The sequence below is a fragment of the Schistocerca serialis genome, chromosome 7, assembly GCF_023864345.2.
Source record: "Schistocerca serialis cubense isolate TAMUIC-IGC-003099 chromosome 7, iqSchSeri2.2, whole genome shotgun sequence".
Classification (NCBI taxonomy): Eukaryota; Metazoa; Arthropoda; class Insecta; order Orthoptera; family Acrididae; genus Schistocerca; species Schistocerca serialis.
The window spans coordinates 21,162,068-21,182,334 of NC_064644.1; the positions used below are offsets into that span (position 1 = coordinate 21,162,068).

General features: G+C 38.5%; 1 protein-coding gene across 1 annotated transcript in view; it reads left to right on the forward strand.

The window, feature by feature from the left end:
* Positions 1 to 20,267, forward strand: part of LOC126412765 (neurobeachin) — a 1,487,907-nt gene that overhangs the window by 537,117 nt on the left and 930,523 nt on the right. The window contains exons 9-11 of the mRNA XM_050082518.1: positions 3,557 to 3,685; positions 5,001 to 5,141; positions 5,231 to 5,379. Coding sequence (XP_049938475.1) covers positions 3,557 to 3,685; positions 5,001 to 5,141; positions 5,231 to 5,379 — 419 coding nt within the window. The remainder of the gene's footprint in view (positions 1 to 3,556; positions 3,686 to 5,000; positions 5,142 to 5,230; positions 5,380 to 20,267) is intronic.

A 20,267-nucleotide genomic window follows, 5' to 3' on the forward strand; every position in this document is an offset into this window, starting at 1 on the left:
CCTGACAGTGTGTGGCGGAGGGTACCTTGAGTACCTCTTATAGGTTCTCCCTTCTATTCTAGTCTCGTATTGTTCGCGGAAAGAAGGATTGTCGGTATGCTTCTGTGTGGGCTCTAATCTCTCTGATTTTATCCTCTTGGTCTCTTCGTGAGATATACGTAGGAGGGAGCAATACTGAGCGTCTCTCCTGCAGAGTCATCCACTGGAGTTATCTATTATCTCCGTAACACTTTCGTGATTACTAAATGATCCTGTAACGAAGCGCGCTGCTCTCCGTTGGATCTTTTCTCTCTCTTCTATCAACCCTATCTGGTACGGATCCCACACTACTGAGCAGTATTCAAGCAGTGGGCGAACAAGCGTACTGTAACCTATTTCCTTTGTTTTCAGATTGCAATTCCTTAGGATTCTTCCAGTGAATCTCAGTCTGGCATCTGCTTTACCGACGATCAACTTTATATGATCATTCCATTTTAAATCACTCCTAATGCCTACTCCCAGATAATTTATGGAATTAACTGCTTCCAGTTGCTGACCTGCTATTTTGTAGCTAAATGATAAGGGATCTTTCTTTCTATGTATTCACAGCACATTACACTTGTCTACATTGAGATTCAATTGCCATTCCCTGCACCATACGTCAATTCGCTGACGATCCTCCTGCATTTCAGTACAATTTTCCATTGTTACAACCTCTCGATACGCCACAGCATCATCTGCAAAAAGCCTCGGTGAACTTCCGATGTCATCCACGAGGTCATTTATTTATATTGTGAATGGCAATGGTCCTATGACACTCCCCTGCGGCACACCTGAAATCGCTCTTACTTCGGAACACTTCTCTCCATTGAGAATGAAATGCTGCGTTCTGTTATCTAGGAACTCTTCAATCCAATCACACAATTGGTCTGATAGTCCATATGCTCTCACTTTGTTCATTAAACGACTGTGGGGAACTGTATCGAACGCCTTGTGGAAGTCAAAAAACACGGCATCTACCTGTGAACCCATGTCTATGGCCCTCTGAGTCTCGTGGACGAATAGTGCGAGCTGGGTTTCACATGCCCGTCTTTTTCAAAACCCATGCTGATTACTACAGAGTAGATTTCTAGTCTCCAGAAGAGTCATTATACTCGAACATAATACGTGTTCCAAAATTCTACAACTGATCGACGTTAGAGATATAGGTCTATAGTTATGCACATCTGTTCGACGTCCCTTCTTGAAAATGGGGATGACCTGTGCCCTTTTCCAATCCTTTGGAGCGCTACGCTCTTCTAGAGACCTACGGTACACCGCTGCAAGAAGGGGGCCAAGTTCCTTCGCGTACTCTGTGTAAAATCGAACTGGTTTCCCATCAGGTCCAGCGGCCTTTCCTCTTTTGAGCGACCATCAGGTCCAGCGGCCTTTCCTCTTTTGAGCGATTTTAATTGTTTCTCTATCCCTCTGTCGTCTATTTCGATATCTACCATTTTGTCATCTGTGCGACAATCTAGAGAAGGAACTCATCTGATCCCCTATACATTTTGGTCAATATTAAATCAAAATTGATGTGTAACACTGTCAAAATTTTGTAGTAATTTTTAATTTTATATAATGGAAGACTCTTCCTATCTACATACATTCTTAGAGGTAGTTGTAAGCCTGTCAGCTACTACATGATGAGTAAATACTGATTAGTTTGTTGCAATAACATGGACATCCTACTATGTTTGGTTTTCTTGCATTTGTCAAAAAGACAGATTATTCTATATTATTTCAGTCTTTGTAACAACTTTCAATGGTTGCTAGATAGTGGCCAGCAAAAAATTTTTATTTATTAATTCTTGCAGTGTATGTCAATTTACGTTTGAAAAATCTTTGTTAAACTGAAAAATATATAATTATTACCGTGAATGCACAATTGAAATTCGCAAGTAGCCCTTAAGGAGACCAGATTGACTTACTTTCATTGAGATTTGTTTGCATGCTTAGTATCGGATGTGTGCTTTTTCAGTAAAATGTGATACAACTTGAGCCTTCTGCCTCTCTTAGAGGTAGACATATCAGCTATATCACCCTAGTTTTCTTGGAGTCGTACAACCAGCTGTGATCCTACATTCTATGTTTTACAAACACAAACATATTGTTCACTTCTTGTGTTGTATGCCATATCTTGCAACAAGTATGTGGAATGCACTATCACCATTGTTTGTAACTAAAAAAAGTAAATGAGTGCTTCTCTAAGGTTTCAGAATTTGGCCAATGTTTTATTCGTAATCTGCCATAAATGCATATCCTTTTTTTATTTAATGAAATTTTAGTGAACTTCTAGACATTTTTAACGTAAATGAATGTGATTGTAGTAAATGGCAGGCAGAGTGCGGTGAACATAATATGTGTGTTGTTCAATGTTACCCACCATTACTTTCATTTATTCAAATTTCTTTTTAATTTGCTGTCATTAATGTAAATACAGGTGGTTAATATTATAGTTTTTTAACAGAGGAGTAAGCATATCCCGTTTTTAAAGTAAAGGAAATAAGTACTGTGTGTTAGAAATATCATCTAATTTTTATTAGAAGTTAGTCAGTCACATACTTGTCATATAAACTCTGTGTACTACTTTTTTGGTTAGCTCGTTATTTCAAATAAAATCAAGGTATTGAATTTGTGTTTGTTTCTGGGGGGCTAAAATCGCATTCTCCATATAATAATAATAATAATAATAATAATAATAATAGTAATCCATGTTATTTTATCCATATGTTCTACAATATGCATGATTTTCTTTTTTTCCTGTGCTGACCTGCTAACTGTAGTATTGAGTGCCAATATCAGGCAAAGTCAGTAATATTATTTTTTGTTGAAAGTTGTCAGTAATAATTGTATCAAAAGGACAAATTGAGAAAACTGTAAACTTATGAGACAGAATGACTAAGCAGTACTTACCTTCAGGAGGCAACATTATGAGTACTGTTAATAGACACACGTAATCTGTCCTACCTTATGGATAGAATTTCAATTCCAGCGTCATCATAAAAGTTGCATCCCTTTCAGTCTGGGATTTAAGTGACCTACCCTTTCTTACTAACCTCCCACATTCTGTACATCTTTTCTCTCTGAGGAAGGAACGAACGATCCCTAAAACCAGAATAGATTTTTCATCTTTTATATGTGTCTGTCAGCCATAGTTTGAATTTCACTTCCTGAAGGTAAGGATTGCTCGAAGTCAGTAATAAAGCAGTGCTGTCATGACTGCTGTCAAATAAATGAAAAAAAAGACATCTTCATATTTTTGCTAAAATCTGAGCCTTTGAACTGGTAGATAACTGTTTCAGAAGATTTATCATCATCATTGCAGTAGTTTAAACTATTTGTGTTTTAGTCATTGGTGGTTAAACTCATGTGGATGTACATTACATACCTTCATAATTTCAATAACATTGTGTTGAGGAGTTATGAAGAAATAGGGCATGCAACATTTGTGAGATTTGTCAGCTGGAGTGATATGTATGTGCCGAAGTATTAGTAGATGTACCTTGAAAGTGAGAGTAGTTGTCTATGTCCCTTGCAGTGTCAGTTTCGGTTTGACAATGAGTGCAACCTGAGCCTGCCCGACAATCACAAACGGGTGAGTGAGCCGGCCGCTGCAGCCCCCGCCCCCGCCCCCTCACGCATGCTGGACAACCACGCCTTGCTCTCTGTAAGCTTGCACATATTTGTTTGCTATTATGTGTTGACAGTTCACTTCAGAGCACTTGTCATGGGAATAGTGGAATAGTTATCCTGTGCCCTTCACAATGGCTTGTGGCTCTGTGTTCACATAGTTGGATGACAGATTAAGTTATATGCATAAAATAGCCCTTATCTCTTGTTTAAATTTTTAGCTGTTGGTTTAATGCACACTGTATGTGATTCTTGTAGAGTTGGCAATTGGAGTGTATCTACTGTAATTTTGAGTAACTTACTAGATGTATTCTTGTTTGAGAAATGCACTTGGGATTTTTAGTCATTTATTTTGTCTTAGTTACTGTTCTTCACTGTGTGCACTATACATGTTTCATGTTTCTTTTTTTAGAGAATGACACCTAACTTGTATCCTGGACGAAAGTCTGAAAGTGAGGGGGTGGAGAGATAGAAAGAGGCAGATATACATACATGCATACAGTACTTTCATTATGATGTTGATGTTTTGTGTTTGTTTCATAGAGCTCAAATATATGGAATGGTACTTGAGCAAACATTTGTTGATTGGAATATAATGGGAAATGTGATAAATACAAATATCGTTTCACAACGGATTGCCTGAATATGTATGATTTAATTTTTGATACCATTTTCTCTGGTAGTTTCTTTGCAACTCATGTGTTGCCCTAGGTGAACTGTTGTTGCAAGGAAAATTTTGTTTTTGGTTGTAACTGGTTTTAGTCTACATAGCTCATTTGTGTCAGATTAATTTGTAACTCTGTTTTGGGTTAAGGTGTATATCATCTATATTATCACCAGATACCAGTAGAATAAGTCTGTGTGTTACAAGTCTTAGAAGGATTTTCCCTTTCTTTAGTAAACTGAATATTTATACTTCATGTGTGTTGTACAGTATCATATTATGTTTAGTACTGTATACAATAACATAGTATTTATATTTGAGAAAGCTGATGATACAAAAAGGGCTCCATTCTGGTGTATTGTTTCTAAGTAACTGAACTCAGACATCTAACTAAAAGCTTTGCTTTGAGCTTTTTTTGCATAGCCTAATATTTTTTGTACAGTGCTTTCATTGTGAGTAATTGGAGATCCTGTGCATAGCTTTGTATTTGATTATAGATTTATAAATCACATATCAAATGTTACTTAATTACATAAATATTTTGTGCCTTCATGTCATCTCATTCATCTTGTGTATGTAATTAAATGAAAACTTCTTGAGATAAGCCACAGCCTTGTGACATAAATTTTCAATATGAAATTTTGTTCACATTGATTAATTTCCTTATTAGAAACTACTTTCCTTCTAGGTGTTGTATGATGGGAAACTGTCAAGTGCCATTGTGTTCATGTACAATCCTGTAGCAACAGACAGCCAATTGTGTTTGCAGTCTGCCCCAAAAGGCAATATTTCGTATTTTGTACATACTCCTCATGCGCTTATGCTACAGGTAAGACAAAGGGTTTATATTTTACAGCTATGTGAATCTAATTGTTATAATGATTCAGCAGTTTGATATCTGGTTATTATTTATTTCAGGATGTCAAAGCAGTCATTACTCATTCCATCCACAGTACTCTTAATTCTATAGGGGGAATTCAAGTCCTGTTTCCACTATTTTCACAACTTGATATGCCTTATGACTGTGGTGTTGGAGCAACAGATACCAAGAAAGACTCTTCACTATGGTATGTGTTGTTTCTTGAGTGTTTGTTTCAATTGAGTAAATGCTGCTCCTTTTTTTACTATTGTATTGTGATACTTTAACAAAACAACCTGAAATAAAATTTCAGTTCGGTTCATGTTCACTTGTGTGTTAAGTTACATCTTATTTGTCAGTATTTGCAGTCTTATATTTGCCTCTGGTAGCACCAGCGACTTTACATCTGTAGCATGATAGCAGCAGTTGTACAGTGATCCATATTACTAAGAGATTATCCCCAAACTTGGTATCACTTGCCCTTATCTGAGGGCATCCAAGGGCAAGAAAAGTTTGATATTCAGTTACCATCATAATCTGCTCAGGAAGAGGTATAATGTTAAAAGACAAGTAATAACTATAAGACAAGTTTTTCAGTCAGAAACTGCACGCTTGTCTTGAGGTAGCAAAACTGGCAGCTCACAAATATGGGGACTTAATTCCTCCAGTACTCGAAAATGAGAGCACTTAGCAACTTCAAATACATCTTACACATAATTTCAAACATCTGCAAAACTTTTGCTCATGGACCCTCCCTCCTCACAAAGTGATGGGAAGGAAAAAATTTTTAAGGTACCTGCTCATTTTTAAGCTGACCAGCATTGAAGTGCTTATCAAACCAGAGTTTCATTGGATAATGTCCACACAATGTGCAGTCATGAAAAAGATATGGAGTGGTCTTACAACATGCATGACACATTCAACAGATGAAGTAGCACTAAATGCTGTGTCTGTTCTACGACAACGTGTTTTGAGGATATTATTTAAATATATCAGCGGAATTTTGCTTTGATAAAAACTTTTAGTGCAAGTGTGTTTCGCAAATGAATGGCTATATTTGAAACTAGTCACCAGTATGTAGTAAATATAACTCTAAGAGTAATTCAAATAAAGAGTTCTCAAAATAAAGTTGGAATTACATAAAAATTTTAATGCTTACTACATTTTCACTGTTCATGCAGTAAAACTTGAGCATCAGGTATGATGTTTTAATTTATTTCTTCTTTACTACTGATTCCGTTTGCAACACAATTTGCAGACAGTATCCACACATATCATTGAATGTACCTGCAAAGTTATATCAGTATATGACACACAGTTCTGGAGATGCAACAACATACATGTTGAGATGCTATAAGTCTTTTGTAAAAGGATATTATAGGAAAGTTCTACTTTTGCATTAAAGGAGACCACTCACTGAAAAGCAGAAGCGTTCAGTCATCAACAGGCACACCCACAAAAAGAAACAAAACTCAATTGCTTTCAGAGTATCTCTTTTTCGAGCTAGAGTACAAATGTACTTTGAAGTATGCCTGTCAACAACTCGATGCTTGTGATTTTCGGTAAATGTTTCCTTTAATCCAAAAATATGTAAAGTAAACCAATATTTGAAGCTATTTTATACATGGAAGTCTGACACTGGTCCCCATCAGATCACTGAAGTTAAGCAGTGTTGGGCTGGGCTAGCACTTGGATAGGTGACCGTCCTGTCTGCTGAGAGCTGTTGGCAAGCAGGATGCACTCAGCCCTTGTGATGCCAGTTGAGGAGCTACTTGGTAGAGGAGTAGTGGCTGTGGTCACAAAAACTGACTGTGGCCGGGAGAGCGATGTGGTGACGACATGGCCCTCCATATCCACATCCAGTGACACCCGTGCACTGAGGATGGCACAGTGAACGTCCAGTACCGTTGGGCCTTCAAGGTCCTATTTATACAAAACATGAATTCGTGGAAGTAAACCAGTTTCTATTATAAACTGATGCTGTTATTGAAATTTGTAGTGGTAGTTAATAGTAAATGCAACATGATGTGACACCTGCAATTCATGACTCTTGACTGTGCTTTTATAGTTTAAAAAAGTCGAACAATGGAAAATCCAGGATGGGGTAATGACCGTATTATGAAAAGAATAGATTGTTATTCACCTTATAGTGGAGATGTTGACTCACAGACAGGCACTACAAAAAGACTGCTAAACAAGTAAGCTTTCTTCCAAAAGGCCTTCTTCTGAAGTTGACAAGACACACACACACACACACACACACACACACACACACACACCACTCTGGCTCTCAAATGTATTTGAGTGAGCAGTAAGTTGGAGAACTGGTTCCTCAGGCAAATTCGATACTGACATGAAAAGCATTGGAAAAGTGGTATGCAAGATATTTACAGGGTATTCAAAAAAATGTATCGAATACTTTGAGAGGTGGTAGTATTCATCAAAACAAGAAAAATAAGTCCAGTAAACATGGGTCTGGAAATGCATATTTTGTCCGATAAACACTTGTTTACAGAAGGTGTTCAACATGGCATCCATTCATGACAGTGCACTCCTCTGCCCTCCAGCGTAAGAAATGACGTGTCCTTTGAAGTGTACCTGGTTGTTGTTGCACCTGCTGTCATGCATCAAAGACCAATTCCTTCAGGTGCCCCCATAACCAAAAGTTCAGGGAACTGACATCTGGGTAACGAGCAGGCTTAGATGTGGGGCCCCTCCGACCAATCCAGCGGTACTGAAATGTCTGCGTCAGATGTTCACACAAATTGTTATGAATTTTTGCTGGTGCACAATTATACGTGAATCACATTTGTATTCGTTACTGCAGTGGCACAGCATCCAGTATGGGAGGCAATTTGTTAAAGAGAAAGTCCAGGTAATGCATCCCAGTTAAGCTCAGTGGTAGTATGTATAGCCCTATTAATCTATCATCAAGTACACCTACCCATATGTTGATTGAGAATTTTTCTTGATGCCCACTTTTCTGAATTGCTTGGGAATCTACATCTGCCCATACATGCTGGTTATGGAAATTCACAACCTGTCTCTTGTGAACCTGCCTCATCAGTTAATGAGACCTTGGATTTAACTACGAGTCTCCAGCGGACTTCTGCAGCAGCCGTTGACAGAACCACTGTCTGCTATGATGATCCTGTGGCTTAGGGTCTGAATGCACTGTTGTTGTGGGTACAGTAACTGTTCATGAAGTAGGTAGAGTACTGCGAATAAGACATCACAATACCCTGCCTGCACATTTGACGGAGTGCCAGTGCTAAGACTGCACTAATATCTGCAACAAAGCATCACACGGCCCTTCCTGTAATCAAATGTTTATTTAGGAAACAAATGTTTTCTGGACCCATGTTTATGGGAATTATTTTTCTTGTTTGGAAGAGTACAGCCACCTCTTAAAGTATTTAACACTTTTTTTGAACACACTGCATTTATAAGTCTGGAAGACTTCGGTTGCCAAATAGGTATTGAGTAATTACAGATACTCACCAGTGAAGGTATTGTGCAGCTGAAATGCATATTGACAAGTAGAATATGGTCGCCCAGATCCTTCTTCAGGTAAGCTGGGACATTATGTTTTAGTGAATGAGTGAGTGTGTGTGTGTGTGTGTGTGTGTGTGTGTGTGTGTGTGCTGAAGAACAAAAGTCTAGTTTTACAAAGATCTGTGAGTTATGTACAATGATGTTTCGTTTACATTGCTTTACAAACAGATTAGCTGACAAATCCTGTACATAGAAACTCTGGTACTTTCAAAGAAACCACTGTGTCTTCACTTATACTCTTAATTGTTTTACGTGTTAGCATGTACAAATGTAACTACAGGAAAACCCCCTTTCTACACTTTTCAGTGGAGTGACACAAAAATGTGTAAAATACAGGAAAGTGTGAAATACAAGAAAGCATAGGAAACACAACAAGTGAAAGTGAATAAATTACTCTTACTGTCATTCTCTTTATATTGTTCGAAATACAGAATTAAAACAGTTTAAATTTTGCCTATTTAAAAAATCTGAAATAATTAATTATTTTCCTTTGTTTCTAACATCAGTTAGCTCTAGTTGTCTCTCCACCGTATACAAAGCATGAAATACATTATCACCACCTGATGCACTACCAATGTGCTGCCTCAAAATATTAGTAGCTTTCATAAATTCTCTACTATTAGGCACAACTGTTTCTTATCATCATCATCTCATTTGATAATGGTATTATCTGTTGTTGACACCTCTGAAGGGACGACTGAAACACCGACACTGACATACGTAAACGTAGATGAAACATAGACAGTAAGCTTATCGCAGAAAAATCTGTATTCTCAGCAAATCTCCTTCCAGTGGTGTGTGTGTGTGTGTTTGTGTGTGTGTGTGTGTGTGTGTGCGTGTGTGTGTGTGTGTGGTTTCTGTGAACTTAAATCCTGCTTTCATGAAACAGTCAGAAATAGTCAAAGGAGTCACATCTCTTCATTTTTTTGGCTGCATAATACATCATAATACATAGCATCCAAAAGCGATATGGTGATAGATTTTGGGTCCATGCCATTATCATGCATAAATATAGTCTTTGTGATAAGCATTTTTCTGTATTTACATTTAAATGAATGGGTGATTCTCAAATGCAACAGTTGAAGCTCCCATGTACAATTAAGAAGCAAGCACACTAACTTCATATTTCTGAGCTGCAGATTGTCAGGGAGTGGTGGACATGTCTAGCACCCTGTGCATGCATGGTGGATGTAAAGACAGGACTGGTCATCCATGCAGTGCTGTCGGAATAGTAATTAGTGGGCAGGGTTCTCACATTTTTGAAACGCTTTGGCTTTTTAAGTATAACAGTTACTAATGGAGGTAATTTTTCAGATGCTTTAGTATTGACCATAAGTGAAACAGTGGTTACTCAGAATGAGATTTTCACTCTGCAGCGGAGTGTGTGCTGATACGAAACTTCCTGGCAGATTAAAACTTTGTGCCGGACCGAGACTGGAACTCGGGACCTTTGCCTTTCGCGGGCAAGTGCTCTACCAACTGAACTACCCAAGCACGACTCACGCCCCATTCTCACAGCTTTACTACTGCCAGTACCTCATCTCCTACCTCCAAACTTTACAGAAGCTCTCCTGCGAACCTTGCAGAACTAGCACTCCTGAAAGAAAGTATAATGCGGAGACATGGCTTAGCCACAGCCTGGGTTATGTTTCCAGAATGAGATTTTCACTCTGCAGTGGAGTGTGCACTGATACAAAACTTCCTGGCAGATTAAAACTGTGTGCCGGACCGAGACTCAAACTCGGGACCTTTGCCTTCTGCGGGCAAGTGCTCTACCAACTGAGCTACCCAAGTACGACTCACGCCCTGTCCTCACAGCTTTACTACTGCCAGTACCTTGTCTCCAGTCAGTTGGTAGAGCACTTGCCCGCGAAAGGTAAAGGTCCCGAGTTCGAGTCTCGGTCCGGCACACAGTTTTAATCTGCCAGGAAGTTTAGTGCTTACTCAGTTTCCCACTGTGGCAATTCTTGTCTTTGAAACATAAAATCTTATTTGATAATATGTTATAAAGTCCAATTTTGTCAACATTAAAAATATTTTTTGGATCATAGTCTTTAAATATATTTTACAGTTCTTTCTTCCATTAGTCCACAGTTCCACTATCAACACTTAAATTTTCACCTCATTACGTTGTGAGTTGTAAATTGATTGATCCGACTGTACAATGCCATGAAGTTGGTGATCCCCATTCTTGCAGTGAACTGAAATGCCTTTTCTCTCAGTATGTTGCCATCAAGTGGAATTTCTGACACTCTCGTGCTAACAAACCGCTCTACAATGGATTTATCCAAACAATCATATACTGATGTCGAAACATATTTATGTTTTTTTGCTGTGGACCCAAATTGTCTCACGCTGACTTTGACATTGGGCCAATTTCCCACAGTTGGGTTCAGGGTAAAAGCAGAAAGTCGTAGGTCCTTTGCTAAACGAACTCTCGATTCAACATGGAAAATTACACATTGTAGAATCATCATTTTTTGCCACAGAAATACATTTCGCATCTTTTCTAATCATTTCAGTCACAGGAATCGCACTTTTTTTGCGTTAGTTCTCAGCCACTGCCTTCTTGATAATCACAAAGGCGAAATGTTTGGTCATGTCAGTGATGTAAATAAAATGTGGAAGCAAAAGTCTTTCATGAAACCACATCAAAAAGATATATGTGTTCTAATGTGAGACTTGTTATTGATAATTTTTGTAAAATTTTGGTAAATGAAACTTGTAACACAGTGTTGGTGAAAACACTAAGATTGGCAATATTCATAAACATAGATCAGTAGGCACAAAAATCTACTGCTTGTTGCCAAGAAGGAGGTCACTTGGCTCAGGGACATCCTAGATGAGAAAGAGGATGGAAGTTGTCATCATATTATGGAGCATGTCGAGGAGGAATGTTTATGTCTGACATCAGGTCATACAACCTAAGAGTGCATGCCTTGTACAGATTAGCATATTTCACATGAAATGATTTGTGAAATCCCATTATAGAGACAGCCATCCTAATAACTGGTTCTTATTTGTATAAATGACTGTGAAATTAAAGCTGTTGTAATATGATGCAATATTGCTGCTAGAGTCAGTATCATCTGATCGTGATTATTATTAAGACAGTGACTCAGCATACTTTCCCACCCTTTGAAACACTGTGAACCTATAATACAGGTGGCCGTGATCAACACACTGACATTGAAAATCTTGCTTACCACACTAATGCTATGTTACATGATCAATAACTTTGTGTATAGTCTGTGTTTTCTGCTTTGTTCCAAAGCTGCCTCTGACCAGTAATACGATGCAGTTTTTGTAGAAATCTGTCTGAAAATCAGTGTTAAAGGTTGTGGTAATGTCAAGGAAAACTTGCAATGCAGGAAATGTTGTAACATGGATTTGTTAGTGAAGGGAAAGCATTGTACTGAGAGAATAGTACTGCTGTTCATACAGACAAAAGTGAATGTGAAAAATGGGAAAATGTAAAATGCGGGAACTTAAAAACGGGATTTTGCTATGTACGATTGTTAGTGAAAGAAGCATTTCTGTAAGAAATAAGTGTAAAGAACAACAGTGGAAATTCGTGGATGGAATTTATTATAACAGAAGCCTTATATTATATATAGCCATAACAAAGTTATGCTTTCTCAGAATACAGGTATTTAATTATAAAGGAGAACTTGCTTATTAAGTTAATTAGAGTTGTTTTAAACTTGTGTATTTCCTTATGCATTTTTTAACAAAGTGTGTCCAAAAGTCTCCCAGCATCTATTGCTACATGTTCTAAAGATGCAGCACTGGAACTAATAATATGTGGACCTCTTCCTGATATTGCAACAGTGTTTTATTTCCCAGGAGCTCTTTCAACTGAAGTCTGATAATGAAGAAACAAATGTGATATTTGGATCACAACCTTTTGTTTACCGGCTATTGAGTTCAATCTGTGCTGCAGATAATCTTCAGGTCTAGATGGAACAGGAAACAGAGGCAACAACAATAAAAGTTACGATAGTGTGACATTACAAACATTACCATCAGAGGCTGCACAATTAACAACAAAATATTATGAGAACCCACACATACCTGGCACCGCAGAGGTTGGGAGTGGGCTAAAAACTGTTTTTATATAATTGTGTGATGTTCTGCATGACATAGGCTAGTATATTAAAGCTGCATCAAAGAGATTCCTCCACCATAAAATAAACTAAAATAAATAATGAAATCAAGGATTAAAAGACATGATAATGAGATAGATTTCCATGATAGAATGTGTTATTCAATAAAAGATAAAACAGATGTAAAAAACAACCTCACAGTACAGTGTGCATCATACATTTTTGTTATCATTGTATATCTTAAAAGACAGTGCAGAATTAACAAACATGTCTAATCGGCCTAGTCTGAGTCTTCCATCTGTCAAGAAATAACTTTATGAGAACTGGGTGAAGAGGAGGAAGGGGATACAGTTGTAAAAATAATTGTAGCTAAATCCGTAATTTTTAGTAACTGAAAAAATCTTCAGTAATTTTTGTAGCTATGTCCCTTCCCTTCCTCTCTCTTCACCTGTTTCTTAGCTCACAGTAATTGTCGTCAGTATAATTGTATTCTTACTCATTAAGATGAAGGCCAAGTCTTAAAGTTATATTTTGACAGAGGGAAGACTCAAACTAGCTTGATTACATATGTCTGTTAATTCTGCACTGTCTTCTAAAGTATACAAATGAGAACAAATGAACAAACTGTACTGTGAGTTTGTTTTTTTTACTTCTATTTTTACCTCTTTATATATGACACAACATACATACAGATATTTACTTCGTAACATGTCTTTTATTCCTTTATTTTATTATTTATTTCAGTTTATTTTATGACGAAGGTATCACCTTAATGCTGTTTTAATATATTGGCCTATGACATATGCACACATCATGTGACTGTGCAAAAAATTTGTTATCCCACCCACAACCTTAATATTTTTATGTCATTTGACAAATTGCTATTTGTGGCACCAGGTTCGTGTGGGTTCTTGTAATATTTTGGTTTTAATTGTGCAGCCTGTGATGGTAATGTTTGTGATGTCACACTTTCGTAATTTTTGTTGTTGTTCCCATTTTTTCCTGTTCCAATTAGATTTAAAGATTATCTGCAGCACAGATTGAAACTGATAGTTGGTGATAACTGAAGTGAACCAGATGGTGTTCATTTATTTGTAATGACAGCAGAGATCATAGTTTCTTACAGCATTGTGTCAATTATATAAAGTCAAGATACACTGAAAATATAATTTTTTAGCAATTTTCATGAAGAATGCTTCAGTTCTGCAGCTTAGGTCAGGGCTTTGGGTAGGCTAGTTCAACAAATTGTCTCGATTTTCCTCAAACCAAGAGCTTTATTGTGGTCATAGAGGGAAGATCCAATTCTAAACTATGGCCATGTTGTGGGAAATATACTACCATCTATTTTTTTTTTTATTAACATCTGTGTTTATTTTGCCATTATCCAGAGTGTGCAGTCTGAGCAAGAACTTGGATAAGCAGTCTGTACCATCACATTGATTGCCTCCAATGCATTTTTCTGTTGTGTTAGCATACACAATTAAATATGGGATTTGTGCAGAAGGTAATGCATAACATCTCTCTCTCTCTCTCTCTCTCTCTCTTTTCCAGATAGGTCAATAACTTAAAACTGTCTTAAGTATAACCTTTCTGCATCAGTACATATTTGTCAGCATGATTTCCATGCTTATTACATGCATCATAAGCTTTCTGGAACTCCTCAGTTGGGATGCTCTTCAGGGAAACTGTCAAAGAAGTGTGCACATTGTCCACCAACTCCAGATACTTTCCTTTGAGATCTCTTTTCACCTGAGGAAACAAAAAAAAAAAAAAATGTCCCCTGGGATCAGGTAGGGACTGTAGGGTGGCTGTAACATTGTTGCCACGCCAATACAGGTCAATTAGGCTGTGACAACAAAGACGATGTGAGCCGGTGTGTTGTCGTGGTGCGATTTCCACAATGTGCAGAACTTCTTTCAGACATGGGTGATCCTGTGTTTCAGTCTCTGGAGCACTGCCTTGGGAAATTGGGTAAGTCTAAAAATCCCAACATCAAGTGACCACTCATTTGACTGTCTGAATTCAGAAGCTAGTGCACACATGTCACATGGTCATCCATTCATGATGTTGAAGGGCATCCTGCGTGGGCCTCGTTGGTGACCTCTTCTCAATCTTCTCTAAACACCTTGTGCCACTTGTTTGACTGTGATCTGGAAAGGCAGTCAACCACCAAGGCTTCCTTAATTAATCCAAAAGTTTCAGGCAGTGTTTTGTTGAGCCTTACACACAACTTTATCACGTAGTGTTGCTGTAAAGATTTCTCCATTGTAAGTTTGATGTGACCACTACGTAGAAGTTCACAGAAGAAGCTGTCCTAATCCTCCAGGAGTTCAGAGCCAATTGAGTGACTTACCTTTGGAAAGCTAAATGTAACCCTCATCCTTCCCAATCAGTTCGACTACTGTGCGACATGTAGTTGCATCACAGAAAATTCGGTCACATTACTTTTCAGATACACCCTGTAAGATCTGCCAAGAATATGCCAAGGAAACAGATACTTATCTGAGTATCACATCATGTACTGTGAGTTACCACTTCATAAAACTACTTCTGCAGCTGCATATAACAGTGATGGCATTATTTGTGCACTGATTTCCAATCCTGCAAGTATGGAGGAAACTGTAGAGAGGTTCAAATGGTTCAAATGGCTCTGAGCACTATGGGACTTAACATCTATGGTCATCAGTCCCCTAGAACTTAGAACTACTTAAACCTAACTAACCTAAGGACATCACACACATCCATGCCCGAGGCAGGATTCGAACCTGCGACCGTAGCGGTCACGCGGTTCCTGACTGAAGCGCCTAGAACCGCACGGCCACATCGGCGGGCTGTAGAGAGGAGCATTGTCTGTAAAGGCATAAGGTGCCCTCATTAGTGATATTATATATTTGTTTTTTTATGATCGGTGTAACTGCGTGACATGTTTGTGTTGGAATGCTTTATTTTGTGTGAATCCAATCGTGCCATATTTACTGTCCTTCAGGTCTCTGTGTTGATTCATTCAGACTGAAAATACATTTGTGATGATCACAAATTTGCCCATAATTATGTTGAACCAGATTTGTTGCCTGACCTACATAGAGGATTTGTGGCTTCAAATGGGTGTTTTTAGATATCAGTGTGGTTGTGTCCAAGGGAGATTGTACACCCAGCAGGAGAGCCGTAGCTCAAAGGCTAAAGTGTCCTTGTGCCATTACATGTTTCTGTGTACTAAGTGTGCTTCAATTGGGCATAAGTGAGTGGTTGATTTCCTTCGTTTTTGTTAATTGTTTTTGTATTGGAATTTCCAGTTTTGTAGCATACGGGCTACATTAAGGTTTTAATCAACTTTCACTGAGGTAAGGCATTTGTCAAGCAATTTGCATTGCATGGCATTCATGATAGCCATCTGCTGTACATTTATTTTTATATGTAGTCGGAACGTTATGTTTATATTGTGGTACGACTTACTTTAAAATTTTCTCTGTTGATGCACTTGTAGCTGACACCAAAAAGGATGATGTCTTCAACTCAATAGTTTTGTATGTTACTTGATATAGTAAATGATAAGTATCTGTCAGCTCATACAGAAATGTGGCTCAGCAATCTTAATTATTGGGCACAAGGCGCGTGTTATTGTTGTTATTGTGATCGTCTGTTCAAAGACTGGTTTGAGCAGCTCTCCATGAAACTTTATCCTGAGCAAGCCTCTGCATGTCCAAATAACTACTGTAACTGACATCTATTTCAATCTGCTCACTGTCTTCATCTCTTGGTCCCCCTCCCCCCACACTTTCCTCCAATACTACACTGGTGATCCCTTGATGTCCCAGAATGTGTCCTATCAACTGATCCCTTCTTCTAGTCAGATTGTACTACAAATTTCTTTTCTCCTCACTTCTATTCAGTACCTCCTCATTGTTATGTGATCTACCCACATAATCTTCAGCAGCATTTTGTAGTACCACATTTCAAAACCATATTCTCTCATCTTGTCTAAACGTTTTATCACCTATGTTTCACTTCCATACATGGCTACACTCCACATAATTTCAGAAAAGGCCTCCAAACACTTAAAGGTCAGAAATTCCCATTACAAACTTCTAGGACATGTAGAGGGTAGTGAATACATAACATTTTGAATAGGAACCCATGTCTGGAATCGTATCATTTCTGTTCTATGAAAGTTTCGATTAAGATGTGTACTTCGTGAATGTCTGCTTAGGGCAAGAGAAACATCTCAAGAGTTACCTGTCCTGGTATGCAACAAGGTAGACACGATGACGTTTACTATGTCAAACAATCCCCAGATGTCGCTTTTTGTCTGCTTTGCTGTGAGACCGAGTCAATACCTGTGCATCACCGATAGAGGAAACATGGTGCAGTACATGTTTGCGAAATACACAGACATGCTCCTTGTGTATTGCGAAGCTCGAGGTAATGGAAGAGCTGCCAGTCGGCTGTATCGCGAACGTTTTCCACACCGTTGCACTTCATCGCATGAACTGTTTGTCTAAGTTACACAACGGCTATGAGAAACGGGTACCTTCACTGTGAGGAGGCAGGATTGTGGTGCTCCATGGCGACGCCGCACTCCCGAATTTGAAGAAGGTGTACTACGTCACATTGAAGATAGCCTGTCAATGAGTTTGCGAACAATTGCACGTGCAATGCTAGTTAGTCACAGTACCATCTTGGACGTCCTGCATGAGCAGCAATTACATCCATACCACTTACAAAGAGTACACGCTATGGGTCCAGCAGACTTTCCACAACATGTCGCCTTTTGCACATTGTTCGTGCACCATTGCATTGAGTGCCCCTGTTTCCACGTCGAGTTCTCTTCACAGATGAATGTAGATTCACAAGGGATTGTGCTCTGAATGCTCGAAATAGCCATGTATGAGGGGACGAAAACCCTCATGCCACACATGTACAGGGATTTCAAGACCGGTTTGGAATTAACGTGTGGGCAGTTATTCTGGATGGTCATGTGATCCATCCAAGCTCATGGGTCCCGCATACTCAGTCTTCCTACTACACGTAATGGACCCATTCTTGAGAGCTGTGCCATTGAATGGCCATCAGGAAATGTGGTTTCAGCGTGATGGAGCACCACCTCACTTTTTACGAGCTGTCCGGAGACATCTCAACAGATGGTATGGTGAAAGATGGATAGGCTGTGATGTTCCAACTTCTTGGCCACCACACTTGCCGGATTTAACCCCTTGGACTACTTCTTGTGGGTACATATGAAGAGCCTAATTTATGAGACATCTGTAGAGACAGAGGAAGATCTGCTGGCATGAGCTCTGGCCACTGCACAAGACATTGAAGAGACACCAGGTGGGATGGAGAGATTGTACCAGAACATGCTTTGGATGCTTTGGAGGTACAATGTGTGTAACAACATTGGTGGCCGCCACATCGAGCTGTTGTTGTAATGCATCGGTACATTGTGGCTGGTGCTGTAGATGCTGGGTTCTTGTTGTTGTCAACTAATGTAAACCATAAGGTGTACGTTGTAATGAAAATGCATAAGTAATAACGGAACAAGTCAGTATTCTTTTCAAATGGATTGCGACAACTGTACTGGGTCACGCCTAAGGACATTCCTCACGTGGATGTGGATGAGATAATCATCTGCATTGAAACTGTCGTAGAATGGAAACAATAAGTTTCTGGACATAAGTTCCTATTCAAAATGTTATGTACTCACTACCCTCTACATGTCCTAGAAGTTCGTAACGGATATTTCCGACCACCCTGTATATTCAGTGTTTACAAATTTCTCTTCTTCAGAAATGTTTTTCTTGCCATTGCCAGCATACATTTCATATCTTGTCTACTGTGGCCATCAACCGTTACTTTACTACCCAAATAACAAAGCTCATATACTACTTTAAGAATCTCATTTAGTGATCGAATTCCCTCAGCATTGCCTGATTTCATTCAAATACATTTCATTAAACTTGTTTTGCTTTGGTTGATGTCACCTTATATCATTCTTTCAAGATACTGAGTTGTAGTCAAATCTTTGAAGTACACAGTCCACAAAAATATCACAGAATCATGCATGCATGCATTGACGTATCTGATTGTCTGTACTTGGTGTGCATCAGGCCTGAAAATGGCATTAATGTGATGCCAAAACCGGTCGCCTAAATAAAATAACTTCTGAAACATATGACTGTTCGGCGAGGTTTCTTTGGTAAATACCTGACCGTTCACTGTCTCATATCCACAATGGGTCAACAGAGATTTCAGGACATTGTCCGTTCTGTCAACCACTATTCCAAGTCCTTTGCTGTCTCTGACAGAATTAAAAGTCACTGGCAATCCTCGAAGTTTTTATTTCTTCTCCCTGAATTTTAATTCCTGTTCCAAATTTTTCTTTGGTTTCCTTTACTGCTTGCTCAATTTACAGGTTGGATAACATCAGGGATAGACTATAAACCTGCCTGACTTTCTTCTCAGTCACTACTGTCTGGTTTTTGTACAAGTTGTAAATAACCTTTCACTCCCTGTATTTTACTCTTGCTACGCTCAAAATTTCAAAGAAATTACTCCAGTCAACATTCTCAGAAGCATTCTGTAAATCTACAAATGCTATAAACATAGATTTGCCCTCCCTTAACCTAAGAGAAATCATAGGGTCAGTATTTCCTTACATGTTCCTACATTTCTGCAGAATCCAAACTGATCTTCCCTGAGGAGTTTGGCTTCTACCAGTTTTTGCATTCTTCTGTAAAGAATTTACTTTAGTATTTTGTGACCATGACTTACTAAACTGATAGTTTGGTAATATTGACATCTGTCAATAACTGCTTTCTTTGGATTTGGAATTATTGTGTTCTTCTTGAAATCTGAGGGTATTTCTCCTGCCTGGCTACCCCCGTAGCCTTGTTTCGACTCGAGTCTTTCACTGCTCTATCAAATTCTTCTCACATTATCATATCTCCTGTATCATCTTCTGTTGCCTTTAAGTTCATCTTCCTTGTATAGATCCTCTATATACTCCTGTATCCTTTCAACTTTATCTTCTTTGCTTAGCACTGGTTTTCCATCTGAGGTTGTGAGACTCATACCCCTGCTTCTTCTTTCTCGAGAGCCTCTTTAATTTTCCTGTTGGTCATTTCTATCTTTACCTTAGTGATATACGCTTTGAAATCCTTTCATTTGTCCTCTAGGCATTTCTGTTTAGCTATTTTTCACTTCCAATCAATCTAATTTTTTTGGATGTTTATATTCACTTTCATGTGCTTCATTTGGTGCATTTTTATATTTTATCCTATCATCAATTAAATTCAATGTCTCTTGGGTTATCCAAGGATTTGTACTGGACCTAGTCTTTCTAGCTATTTGGTCCTCTGCTGCCCTCACTATTTCATTTGTCAAAGCTACCCCTTTGTGATATTCCTTTCCCCTGTTCTTGTGAATCATTACGTAATGC